A 13,877-nucleotide genomic window follows, 5' to 3' on the forward strand; every position below is an offset into this window, starting at 1 on the left:
ATTTGTCTTTTGTATGTCTTCCATTTTATGTAGAATTGTCTGTGTTTACATATACTGATAAGTCAGCATGCCAACAATTCAGCTAGAAGGCCATTCTGGCCACAGGAGTGTACAGCCAGTACTCTGTAAATATGTCTTATCAATCATATTTGTTTTTCACAATGAAAAGTCATTTTGTAATGAAAAAGCTACTCAGCTATTATATTCTCCACAATGGAGTTTTGCCTCTTTGGCCAGGACTACCTCCACCTAAAGCGTGTGGAGGTTCCAGGTTAAAGGTGATCGCAGGTATGGTTAGTGATCAAAATGTTGTTTGAAAGAGAGGATATTGTAAAGGAAATTTGTGAGTCCTATATATAATTTTATTCTATTTTGTATGTATTGCACACGGCCCTCACTGTGCACACGGCACTAATAATGCTTTCATTACATGTTTACATTCTTTCGAGTCCTGATTAGAATTAGTCTGCCTATGTAACGCCCCTTGTTACCATAAACCTACAATTGTAATATTAATGTGATACCTACGTAATCATGTGTATAAAAACCCTCAATTGTGTCATAATAAAGCAGAACAGATATTTGGAAAGATGCGGAGTGTATCTTTTGTGTCTGTTCCCTACTGCAGTAGTTATTATTAATTTGGAACCAATAATCAATATGACGATAGCAGTTGCCTATCTATAAATTTCCAGGTCAGTTCAGCTACTACAGTTTGATACAAAACTGAAAATAATCATATATATATATATATATATATATATATATATATATATATATATATATATATATATATATACACATTTCTTAGTGTTATAACAGAAAAAATACTAACCATTACACAATGTAACAAATGGAGATCATGTGAGAGATATCCAGAATGAGGCTGATTGTATGAAGGATTCATTTAGCAAATATTTCTGTTCTCCTCCACAGATGGTACTGACGCGGTTGTTTCTCTCTATGCCAATGTCACCCTCCGGTGCTCGTTTCCCTTTATACGTGGGCAGGAAGGTCTGTCAGTGGTCTGGGAGAAGAATGATAAGGATGGAAGAAGAATGATTGCACACATGTTTACAGAAGGCCGGGATAATCTCAAAGAACAAGATATGAGCTACACTGGACGCACAAAATTGTCTGAAGATTTCTCCCACGGAACAGTGGACCTGATACTGCGAGAGGTCACCTTCAATGATGAAGGAACTTATTACTGCAGAGCAGCCAATGGAAAAGGTCATGGGGACAAGAAGGTGGACCTAACCATAGGCAGTAAGTTCTGCTCCACCTAGTCTTTGGCCTAAAATACAGAGCTTTTCTAGCTTCCCATTTCATCAACTCTATACTGTCATATATAGCTGCGGATTGTGGGCCCACCATGCAGCCTGCATATACAGTCGTATGCAAAAGTTTAGGAACCCCTAACAATTTCCATGATTGTCATTTATAAATATTTGGGTGTTTGGATCAGCAATTTCATTTTGCTCTATCAAATAACTTAAGGACACAGTAATATTTCAGTAGTGAAATATTACTGCCAATATTATTACTAATATTAACCTCATTTCACTACTGAAATATTACTGTGTCCTTCAGTTATTTGATCGATCAAAATGAAATTGCTGATCCAAACACCCAAATATTTATAAATGACAATCATGGAAATTGCCAGGGGTTCCTAAACTTTTGCATACGACTGTATGATAGTGGTGTGTTTAAGGCGCAGTATTCACCAGAGCACCCTGATGTGATGGGCAGAACAGCTCCCAGGTTACGGCCCTCAAATGCACCAATGCATGCTACAGCTGACCAGTTATCACAAAGGAAGTAGGGATCTTGGAGGTACTGAGGTACTTAACACACAGTGCACTATGGAAGAGAAGTACTTAGAAAACTGGGGTGCTAAACACACAGAAAGACAGGTGTTTAAGGGTCTTTGGGAGCACTGGGATGCTGAGATCACAGGAAGGCAGGAATCAGAGTCTCATGCAGCAGTGGGATGCTGGGAACACAGAAAGCTCACTAGAAGTTCAAAGACACATACTGCAGGTGCAGGAAAGCTAGAAGCTCATGGGGAGTATACAAAACACACAGTGCTAGAATGCAGGAAGCTCTCTGGGAGTGTACAAGCTTCTCAGATGTTAGAAGTCTGGAACACTTGTGGTAGCTGAAATTCAAGGGATTACTAATACTGGGGAGGGGGGGACACTCAGTACTACTGGAGCACATACGTACTGGACGTCACAGAACTCTGGGGGTCACTGAAGACATATGAAGTGGCACTTGGAAGATACAGATGTCGCTGAAGATGCAAGGGGACTGGTATGCTGGAGAGACATGGAGTACACAAGGGTCACATGGAAAACAGGGTAACTTGGAACTTGGGCTCACAAGGAACTAGAAACACTCTTAGTAAAGCTCAGAATACTCTTGGAGGAACGTGGAACACTCTCAGTGTAACTGAGAACACTCTCACAATAGCTCAAAACACTCTTGAGGTAATTCAGAACACTCTTATGCCCCGTACACACGGTCGGACTTTGTTCGGACATTCCGACAACAAAATTCTAGGATTTTTTCCGACGGATGTTGGCTCAAACTTGTCTTGCATACACACGGTCACACAAAGTTGTCGGAAAATCCGATCATTCTGAACGCGGTGACGTAAAACATGTACGTCGGGACTATAAACGGGGCAGTGGCCAATAGCTTTCATCTCTTTATTTATTCTGAGCATGTGTGGCACTTTGTCTGTCGGATTTGTGTACACACGATCGGAATTTCCGACAACGGATTTTGTTGTCGGAAAATTTTATAGCAAGCTCTCAAACTTTGTGTGTCGGAAAATTCGATGGAAAATGTGTGATGGAGCCTACACACGATCGGAATTTCTGACAACAAGGTCCTATCACACATTTTCCGTTGGAAAATCCGACCGTGTGTACGGGGCATTATGCCGCGTACACACGACCGGTTTTCCCGTCAGAATAAGCTCCGAAGGTTTCTCAGACAGGATTCCATTCCAGCAGTCTTGCCTACACACGGTCAATCCAAAGTCTGACCAAAGTCCGACCGCCCAGAACGCGGTGACGTACAGCACGCACGACGGGACTAGAAAAAGGACGTTCAATAGCCAGTAGCCAATAGCTTCCGTCTCGTATTTGCTTCAGAGCATGCGTCATTTTTGGTCCGTCAGAACAGCATACAGACGAGCGGTTTTCCCAATAGAAACTGGTTCCAGCAGAAAGATTTAGAACATGTTCCATTTCTAGGTCCTTCAGAATTTTCAAAAAGAAAAAGGTCCGATGAAGCTTACACACGAGCGGTTTATACGATGAAACAATTCCGTCTGACTTTTTCTGTTGGACATTCCGCTTGTGTTTATGCGGCATTAGAATAATGTAGCACCCTCTACCAGAAGGTAGGTGCTAGTAAGGGTTGTTTTACTAGGTTTGTTCAGCACAGGCAAATTTAGGCAGGCCTATGCTGCAAGCTAGGCCTGTCTGCTTTGTTCTTGGGGCTGGGGAGTGTTTAGAGTAGCAGTGGGTGTGACCACCTGTGCTCCAGTTCTGAGGCGCCTCCCCTGCTTCCAGGGAGAATGTTCTGGAAGAGGAGTCTGGGCCTAGAGCTGGAGTGGCAGGCAGCACATGTGGGAGCCCTGACCAATCCCTAACTGGCATTGGCAGGGGGCGGGCCTCCTATATATGCTGAGGTCACACGCTGCTGGGGAGGAGTAGTCGACTGGGTGACGTGAGGAATGGAGTGCTAGACAGCCGCAGGAGCACACCCCCATCTGGGGAGGGGTGTAGCGATTGCAGGAAGAGGCCCGGAGAGAACTGTCAGGAAACATTGCCTCTACGGGTCATTGGCAATGTCTCTGTCACCACACGGTCGGTGGCAGGGAACTCCTGGAGCAGAGAGGGCTGGAGAAGCTGTCGGAATGCATGGTCTGGAAAAGTTCCTCATCAAGGACTCAGGGCTGGAAGGTCGGTAAGTGTTACCTTAGTGGATGGCTGGAGGTGCCAGGGAGTCTGTAAGGGAACTCTGCTTCTACACGGTCACTAGCAGAGTCTTTATCATGCACACGGTGGAAGGTGAAGAGTCCTGGATCAGAGAGGAGACTGTGGGGATGTGTGTCAAATCAGCTGGCACATGGTTTGCAAGTTGGACTGGCTGGGAGCAGTAGTCTATTCCCTAGAGAATAGACTTTAACCTACTAGGCCTCCGGGGAGAGGTTCTGCAGGCCTCAGGCCTAGTAGCAGCGAGTCACCAGAGCCAGTAGAGGGGCTTATTCAGAGTGAGTTCTTCATACCCATTAGAAGAGGATGTATTATACCCTAATGTAACTACAAGTTGTGCAGGAAGAAACCAAGTGTGCAATGAGAAGCAAGTTTGGGCAGGAGGTGAAGAGAACTAAGACCATTACTTTTACACGGTCAAAAGTGATGTTTCTGTCCCTCACACAGTGATGGTTGGAGAACTCTTAGGAACAGTTGTCTGCATGGAGCTGCAGGAGAAGATTTCTACTTAGTCAAATGTTCACATTCAATCTTCAGGCTCTAACTATGATCAAAGTATACTGAAATATGTAAATAAGATGGCAATGATTAATTCTATGGGCATCCCATATCCCAATCCCTATCCAAGTTGTATCCCCCAATAAAACAACAAAAACAAAGCTTGCAAAAGACTGTTCATTGTCTTTGAAAGGATGCATTAAGTCTGGCAGTGGGGTGATTTGGCGGATTGTTTGTCAGTAGTGCTAACACCACGACTACATATGGAGGTCCCACCGAGATCTGCCTTCACAGTTAACCCGCTGGCCGTCGCCCTTAGCAACTGTAAAAGCCAAGGAAGACTTTGCCTGTTTTGCCACGTTTTGGGGTACAACTAGGGAAAAGACTATGTTTGCTCTAAAATTGACTGTTGCCACATGCCGTTGCCCATAGCAACCAAATGCAGAATTGTTGCCAAGTGTCATTGTCCATAGCAACCGTCCACAATCAGCGCTGCCATCATGCCCCTGCACTCAGTTGTTTTAATAGACACTCACTACCAAGAAAAAGCCCTGCAACCAGTGACTGTAACCTTATGCTATCATCCGTGGCAACCACGGCGATCGATCGCGCTCCGGATTACAAATATGTCCAGCACTCTGCATGGCGCGGGAATTGCTCACTGCATTGCAGAGAAAATGAAAATGTTGTGACTTTATTAATCCTGCTTAACACAGTAAAGGGAGTTGTGGATGTCTGCTGTTGCCCCTAGTAATGATATGCAACGAGGGGGTGTCTTTGATGGGATGCTGCACGGTCAGTCCCACACAGTAGGATATCATGGAAAAGAGACTTTACTTTGTTAATGGTGGTCGCTGTATAGTTTGCCTGCTTTCAGTCCGCTCTGTGACGCAGTTTTAAACTAAACCCGAACAGTGCCTGCAATTCAATAGCGCCTGCCACCAGGTGCCACTCTGGCGTACACTGCAAATGTCTGCTTACAGTTCCTTGCACGCTGAACCAACGGGTGTGTGGGCTGAGTCGCGCCCCAGCGGAGAACTAAAAAGAACTTGGCGTGCTATGCGCCAGACACGAGGTGGAGGAAGATGGCGGAGGGTGACCGGAGAGTGCCCGCTATGCAGCGACTATCTGATGTGTAGGACCAGGTGCTGATTGAAACCGGCATCCGCTTAGAACTTTGTGGGGGACTCGCTTTGGGAGTGATCATGCTATGTTCCAGGTGCCATCTGCCAACAATTGGAGTCAGTGCCTGGGCCCGGTGCGGTCACTGTGGGGATCCACTAACCCGCCTAGGGCCGGTGCAGTGAGAGGCAAGATATTACAATATCCACCCGCTCACAGGACTTTGCACGCTGCAGCCGCAGGACACTCGGAGGGCCAGAGAGTGCCAAGGATCGCTTGCCAGTGATGGAGAGGAGTGTCCAACAGGTGCGTCCACCCCAGGGTTCAGGGACATAAGTGAAACAGAGTCTTCTGTGAAGACCTGTGGCTTGGCCAGGGGCCCAGGGGTGGCAGGAGTCAGTGTGCTGCCTCCGGTTGATATCTCTCAGGAGCCGGCCTTCAGTAAGACCCTTGCTGTGCCCATCCAGAAGGAGTCCATGCTGCAGGGAGGAGAAACTACAGGTTAGGTGGATGTGGTGAGCAAGGGCCGGGTCATTGATTGGTGTTCACCCAGAGTGTTGGAGCGGTTCGGGTCAGTGGAGAAGTTGTTCTCCTGGTCCTCCCCTGAAGAGGGCTCCAGTGAGGAAGAATGGGAGACCGGGGATTCCCTACCTGCTGATACCTCACCTGATACACTGGAGGAACCACATGTCAAAGCATGGACCCCTTGGAGTGGGGCTATGACTATCCTTATGTCCCAACCCAGACCATGAACATCATTGATAGCTCACGGGGGAAGTGGGAGAATGACATGGTTTGGGATTTTCTGCATGTTCCCAAGCCGCTCTGGGTGCCAGAAAGTGAAGTTTGGGCCCGGTTCAAGAACATTAAACAAGAATGGAGCTTGGGACATGCCATTCACAGAGAAAGGGTCCTGGTTGTAAAGGCAGGTCAGCCTACCAGGAGCTATTCTGTCTCAGTCAGAGGGGAGGGAGATGTTCGGAGGAGGTTGCCGGATCCTTGGTTCTATGTGTGAGGAAGGACTTTTGTTTAGTGCAGCCCACATGGAGCCCGCCACCAAGACTGCAGAGGACAGGGCAGGGCTTGGGTGGTTTTCCTCAATGACACTGTGAAATTTTGCAGAGACAGCTTTTCCCGCCACCCAGGATGCCTGATAGGAGGGTCAATTATCATGGACACCAGCTTGCACTGTCTGTCAAACCCTCCTGCTACCTGACATTCGGGAGGGGCCTCTCCAACTAGGAGCAACCGGAAGGGTTCAGTTTATTCTGTTTGAATATTGGCATGTCTGTCTAGGCTGCACTCTGCAGGAGGTCTCTTAGACTACTTTTGAGGGAGTGACAGTACTAGCAGGGAATTACATGCCACGTCTGGTCTATTTGAAAAAAAATGTGTGTTTTTATTCACCCAGTAGAGGATGATAACCCCCTCTATCTGGTGAATAGTGTACAGTGTATAGTTAGATCAGGGGTCTCAAACTGGTGGCCCTCCAGCTGTTGAGGAACTACAAGTCCCATCATTCTTCTGCCTATGTGAGTCGTGCTTGTAACTGTCAGCCTTGTAATGCCTCATGGGAATTGTAGGTCTACAACAGCTGGAGGGCCACCAGTTTGAGACACCTGAGTTAGATTGTGTGTGTGTTTTGTCTTCTCTTGGGTTCGTAAGAGATGGGACGGCTGTCTAGCTTCATCGTGGGATCACAGATGAAGACCTTTGGTAGGCAGAGTATTCCACCCATGGGAGCAGTGCTCTGTCTCCACTAGTATGGAAATAGCTACAGGGACCTGTAGGCTAGGATATGTGTATAAAATGTACAATGTAAATATATGAACAGAGTGTATATACTATATTTTTGTACTTTTATATAAAATTCTCCTTCCAAGTTGTTACCCTTTTCCCCATCCAACCAAATTTTATGGAATGCCCTTTACTCCTGGGCCCAGGAGGTATATTTGTAAATTGTTTTCCACAGCTGAGGACAGCTGTGATTTTGCTGGGGGTGAATGTAGCACCCTGTACCAGAAGGTAGGTGCTAGTAAGGGTTGTTTTACTAGGTTTGTTAAGCACAGGTACATTTAGGCAGGCCTATGCCTAGGCCTGTCTGTTTTAATCTTGGGGCTGGGGAATGTTTAGAGTAGCAGTGGGTGTGACCACCTGTGCTCCAGTTCTAAAGGCGCCTCCCCTGCTTCCAGGGAGAATGTTCTGGAAGAGGAGGCTGGGCCTAGAGCTGGAGTGGCAGGTAGCACACGTGGGAGCACTGACCAATCCCTAACTGGCATTGGCAGGGGGCGGGCTCCTATATATGCTGAGGTCACATGCTGCTGGGGAGGAGTAGTCAACTGGGTGACGTGAGGAATGGAGTGCTAGGCAGCCGCAGGAGCACACCCCTGTCTAGGGGGTGGGGGGGGTGTAGCGATTGCAGGAGGAGGCCCTGAGAGAACTGTGAGGGAACATTGCCTCTACCCCGTTTTCCCCCCTGGATCCGCCCCTGCCACAGTGGACGGCTGGAGGTGCCAGGGATTCTGTAAGGGAACTCTGCTTCTACACTGTCACTAGCAGAGTCTTTATCATGCACACGGTGGAAGGTGAAGAGTCCTGGATCAGAGAAGAGACTGTGGGGATGTGTGTCAAATCAGTGTGGCCGGCTGGCACATGGTTTGCAAGTTGGACTGGCTGGGAGCAGTAGTCTATTCCCTAGAGAATAGACTTTTACCTACTAGGCCTCCGGGGAGAGGTTCTGCAGGCCTCAGGCCTAGTAGCAGCGAAGCACCAGAGCCGGTAGAGGGGCTTATTCAGAGTGAGCTCTTCATACCCATTAGAAGAGGATGTGTTATACCGTAAATATAATTACAAGTTGTGCAGGAAGAAACCAAGTGTGCAAGGAGAAGCACGTTTGGGCAGGAGGTGAAGAGAACTAAGACCATTACTTTTACATGGTCAAAAGTGATGTTCATTGTCTCTGAAAGGATTATGAAGTCTGGCAGTGGGGTGATTTGGCGGATTGTTTGTCAGTAGGGATGAGCTTCGAGTCGAACTCATGTTCGACTCGAACATTGGCTGTTCGCAAGTTCACCGAACAGCGAACAATTTGGGGTGTTCGCGGCAAATTCGAATGCCGCGGAACACCCTTTAAAAGTCTATGGGAGAAATCAAAAGTGCTAATTTTAAAGGCTAATATGCAAGTTATTGTCATAAAAAGTGTTTGGGGACCTGGGTCCTGCCCCAGGGGACATGGATCAATGCAAAAAAAAGTTTTAAAAACGGCCGTTTTTTCAGGAGCAGTGATTTTAATAATGCTTAAAGTCAATCAATAAAAGTGTAATATCCCTTTAAATTTCGTACCTGGGGGGTGTCTATAGTGTGCCTGTAAAGGGGCGCATGTTTCCTGTGTTTAGAACAGTCTGACAGCAAAATGACATTTTGAAGGAAAAAACTCATTTAAAACTACTCGCGGCTATTGCATTGCCGACAATACACATAGAAGTTCATTGATAAAAACGGCATGGGAATTCCCCAAAGGGGAACCCCAAACCAAAATTAAAAAAAAAAAATGACGTGGGAGTCCCCCTAAATTCCATACCAGGCCCTTCAGGTCTGGTATGGATATTAAGGGGAACCCCGGCCAAAATTAAAAAAAAAAAATGACGTGGGGTTCCCCCTAAATTCCATACCAGACCCTTCAGGTCTGGTATGGATTTTAAGGGGAACCCCGCGCCAAAAAAAAAAAAAAAAAAACGTCGTGGGGTCCCCCCAAAAATCCATACCAGACCCTTATCCGAGCACGCAACCTGGCAGGCCGCAGGAAAAGAGGGGGGGACGAGAGTGCGGCCCCCCCTCCCTCCTGAACCGTACCAGGCCACATGCCCTCAACATTGGGAGGGTGCTTTGGGGTAGCCCCCCAAAACACCTTGTCCCCATGTTGATGAGGACAAGGGCCTCATCCCCACAACCCTGGCCGGTGGTTGTGGGGGTCTGCGGGCGGAGGGCTTATTGGAATCTGGAAGCCCCCTTTAACAAGGTGACCCCCAGATCCCGGCCCCCCCCCCTGTGTGAAATGGTAAGGGGGTACATAAGTACCCCTACCATTTCACGAAGAAAGTGTCAAAAATGTTAAAAATGACAAGAGACAGTTTTTGACAATTCCTTTATTTAAATGCTTCTTCTTTCTTCTATCTTCCTTCATCTTCTGGTTCTTCTGGTTCTTCTGGCTCTTCTGGTTCTTCCTCCGGCGTTCTCGTCCAGCATCTCCTCCGCGGCGTCTTCTATCTTCTTCTCCTCGGGCCGCTCCGCACCCATGGCATGGGGGGAGGCTCCCGCTCTTCTCTTCTTCTTTTCTTCTCTTCTTCTTTTCTTCTTTTCTTCTCCGGGCCGCTCCGCAATCCATGCTGGCATGGAGGGAGGCTCCCGCTGTGTGACGGCGCTCCTCGTCTGACAGTTCTTAAATAACGGGGGGGGGCGGGGCCACCCGGTGACCCCGCCCCCCTCTGACGCACGGTGACTTGACGGGACTTCCCTGTGACGTCACGGGGAATGCCACAGGGAAGTCCCGTCAAGTCACCGTGCGTCAGAGGGGGCGGGGTCACCGGGTGGCCCCGCCCCCCCGTTATTTAAGAACTGTCAGACGAGGAGCGCCGTCACACAGCGGGAGCCTCCCTCCATGCCAGCATGGATTGCGGAGCGGCCCGGAGAAGAAAATGAAGAAGAGAAGAAGAAAAGAAGAAGAGAAGAGCGGGAGCCTCCCCCCCATGCCATGGGTGCGGAGCGGCCCGAGGAGAAGAAGACAGAAGATGCCGCGGAGGAGATGCTGGACGAGAACGCCGGAGGAAGAACCAGAAGAGCCAGAAGAACCAGAAGAACCAGAAGATGAAGGAAGATAGAAGAAAGAAGAAGCATTTAAATAAAGGAATTGTCAAAAACTGTCTCTTGTCATTTTTAACATTTTTGACACTTTCTTCGTGAAATGGTAGGGGTACTTATGTACCCCCTTACCATTTCACACAGGGGGGGGGGCGGGATCTGGGGGTCACCTTGTTAAAGGGGGCTTCCAGATTCCGATAAGCCCCCCGCCCGCAGACCCCCACAACCACCGGCCAGGGTTGTGGGGATGAGGCCCTTGTCCTCATCAACATGGGGACAAGGTGTTTTGGGGGGCTACCCCAAAGCACCCTCCCAATGTTGAGGGCATGTGGCCTGGTACGGTTCAGGAGGGAGGGGGGGCCGCACTCTCGTCCCCCCCTCTTTTCCTGCGGCCTGCCAGGTTGCGTGCTCGGATAAGGGTCTGGTATGGATTTTTGGGGGGACCCCACGCCGTTTTTTTTTTTTAATTTTGTCCGGGGTTCCCCTTAAAATCCATACCAGACCTGAAGGGTCTGGTATGGAATTTAGGGGGAACCCCACGTAATTTTTTTTTTTAAATTTTGGCCGGGGTTCCCCTTAATATCCATACCAGACCTGAAGGGCCTGGTATGGAATTTAGGAGGACTCCCACGTCATTTTTTTTTTTTTAATTTTGGTTCGGGGGTTCCCCTTTGGGGAATTCCCATGCCGTTTTTATCAATGAACTTCTATGTGTATTGTCGGCAATGCAATAGCCGCGAGTAGTTTTAAATGAGTTTTTTCCTTCAAAATGTCAATTTGCTGTCAGACTGTTCTAAACACAGGAAACATGCGCCCCTTTACAGGCATACTATAGACACCCCCCAGGTACGAAATTTAAAGGGATATTACACTTTTATTGTTTGACTTTAAGCATTATTAAAATCACTGCTCCTGAAAAAACGGCCGTTTTTAAAACTTTTTTTTGCATTGATCCATGTCCCCTGGGGCAGGACCCAGGTCCCCATACACTTTTTATGACAATAACTTGCATATAAGCCTTTAAAATTAGCACTTTTGATTATTCATGTTCGTGTCCCATAGACTTTAACGGTGTTCGCATGTTCGAACAAACTTTTTTCCTGTTCGCATGTTCTGGTGCGAACCGAACAGGGGGGTGTTCGGCTCATCCCTATTTGTCAGTAGTGCTAACACCATGGCTACAGTAACTTGGAATTTTCTCAGGGTAATTTAAAACACTCTTTGTGTAATTTGGAACACTCTAAATCATTTGGAACCCGGAATTCTCTCGGGGTAACTTGGAACACTCTCAGGATAACTTGGAACTCAGAATTCTCTTGGTGTAACTTGGAGCTAAGAAGTCTCTTGGGGTAACTTAGAACACTCTTGGGGTAACTTGGAACTTGGATTTCATTTGGGGTAACTCAGAACACTCTCTGGGTAACATGAAACACTCTCAGGATAACTTGGAACTTGGAATTCTCTTGGGGTAACTCAGAACACTTTTAGGGTAACTTGGAAAACTTTTAGAATAATTTGGAACTCAGAATTCTCTTGGGGTAACTTGTAACACGCTCAGGATAACTTGGAACTGGAAATTGTCTTGGGGTAACTCAGAACACTCTCGGGGTAACTGGGAACTCAGATTTCTCTTGGGGTAACTCAGAACACTCTCATGATAACTCAGAACACTTTTGGGGTAGCTTTGAAAACTCTCAGGATAGGGTGAAACACTCTCAGAGTAACTTTAAACCTGGAATTCTCTCAGAGTAATTCAGAACACTCTTGGGGTAACTGGGAACTCGCTCAGGGTAACTCAAAACACTCTCTGGGGAACTCAAACCTCTCAAGGAGTGCTGAGGCCCAGAGCCAGGAATACATATTGTTACACAGGCTGTAGGAGTGAGCTCATATGGAGAAGCAGCTTGCCAGGTTGGGAGAAGCCTACATGCACAGCAGATTGTATTAATTACCAGGTGAGACGCAACATGACCACAGCTCTCAGCCCTGTGCAGCACATAGATAGAAACAGACATTCATTTAGTGGGACTACAGGTAATGGTCTGCCTTTTATGTCTATAGAGCAATAGGTGACAGAATCACTTATTAGATTATTCTGACCCTTGTGTATCAATGAGTGAAATCAGGCACGATACAAATATCTTTCTCGCTTCCAGATGTCTCCCTTCTTCTTGTCGATAATCCTCATTTTTTTCAATTGTCCTTGTGGCACTCACAAAGATATCACGCAAAACCGAAAAATATCCAGTGTAAAATCTTGGTCACCTTTAACCAGGGTCACCTTGGTTAAATTACGCTTACATTACTTATAAACACACTGCTCCAAAAATAGTGCTGTAAGGGATTGTGCAAATCTACTCTACAACCACCACCGTTTTGGAACCCCGTGCAGATGGATTCTCACCAGAACATGTGACCCATGGTTCTCATAGGGGCTGATTTACTGAAACTGGAGAGTGCAAAATATGGTTTAACTCAGCATTGAAACCAATCAGCTTCCAGGTTTGTTGTCAAGGCTTCATTGAACAAGCTAAAGTTGTAAGCTAATTGGCTGCTATGCACAGCTGCTCCAGATTTTGCACTCTCCAGTTTTAGTAAATTAACCCTACAGAGTCTAAACAGGTTCAGTATATAAAGACACAGCCACAACCTGCTCACTTTTTATGCTCCAAGCTCACTCATATTGTATTAGGATTAAAGCCACTATTTATTTAATAAAAGATGTGATTACATGAATCCAGAAGACAAAATTGCATGTAATAGTAAAAATAAAGACCCCAACATTCGGTTCTTGCCTGTGTGTCTGATGTCCCTTCCTCAACATGTTTCGTTATGTGACTTTTTTCAAAAAGAACAAGTGAACACCACATGAATACACCTACTGCAAGGTCCCAGAGTTTTGGACATGGATAAATAAACATCACAGTGATTCAAGTTTTAGTGGGACAAGAACCCTAAACTCACAGCCAATTCCACCCTGAAGTATTTTAGAATGAAGAACCTAAATGCATAATGAAGAGCCAGTCAAAGACCTGAGTCCATCTGAGAATCTGAGGCAAGTCTTGAAAGTCGCAATTCAGCTAAGGTCTCCATACTACCCAAAATAGGTGTACCAATTCAGAAATGGGGATCTGGTAAAAAAAAGAATTAAAAAAAAATATATATATATATATATCAGGTTCTAAATGTGCAAAGATGATACCCCAATGAAAACTGACCCTAAGGAGCTTAAATTGCAACCAAAGCTGGTTCTACTTAGTATTGACTTCATTAAATTAATAAATGTCATCTAATTTTAGTCTGATTAACTTCTTCATTGCAAGAAAAAATTTCACCCTGGAGTACCCTCCCCCCGGGGCTTTATTTTACTGCATGTTATGACAA

The 13,877-nt window shown here is 46.5% G+C and overlaps 1 protein-coding gene across 3 annotated transcripts in view; it reads left to right on the forward strand.

The window, feature by feature from the left end:
* The window catches only part of LOC141129483 (CD276 antigen-like), a 493,387-nt gene that overhangs the window by 437,901 nt on the left and 41,609 nt on the right, over positions 1–13,877 (forward strand). For all 3 annotated transcript variants that reach the window (XM_073617540.1, XM_073617539.1, XM_073617538.1), the window contains exon 7: positions 937–1,269. In XM_073617540.1, the coding sequence (XP_073473641.1) occupies positions 937–1,269 (333 nt within the window). The remainder of the gene's footprint in view (positions 1–936; positions 1,270–13,877) is intronic.

This window comes from Aquarana catesbeiana, linkage group LG02 (genome assembly GCF_042186555.1).
Source record: "Aquarana catesbeiana isolate 2022-GZ linkage group LG02, ASM4218655v1, whole genome shotgun sequence".
NCBI lineage: Eukaryota > Metazoa > Chordata > Amphibia > Anura > Ranidae > Aquarana > Aquarana catesbeiana.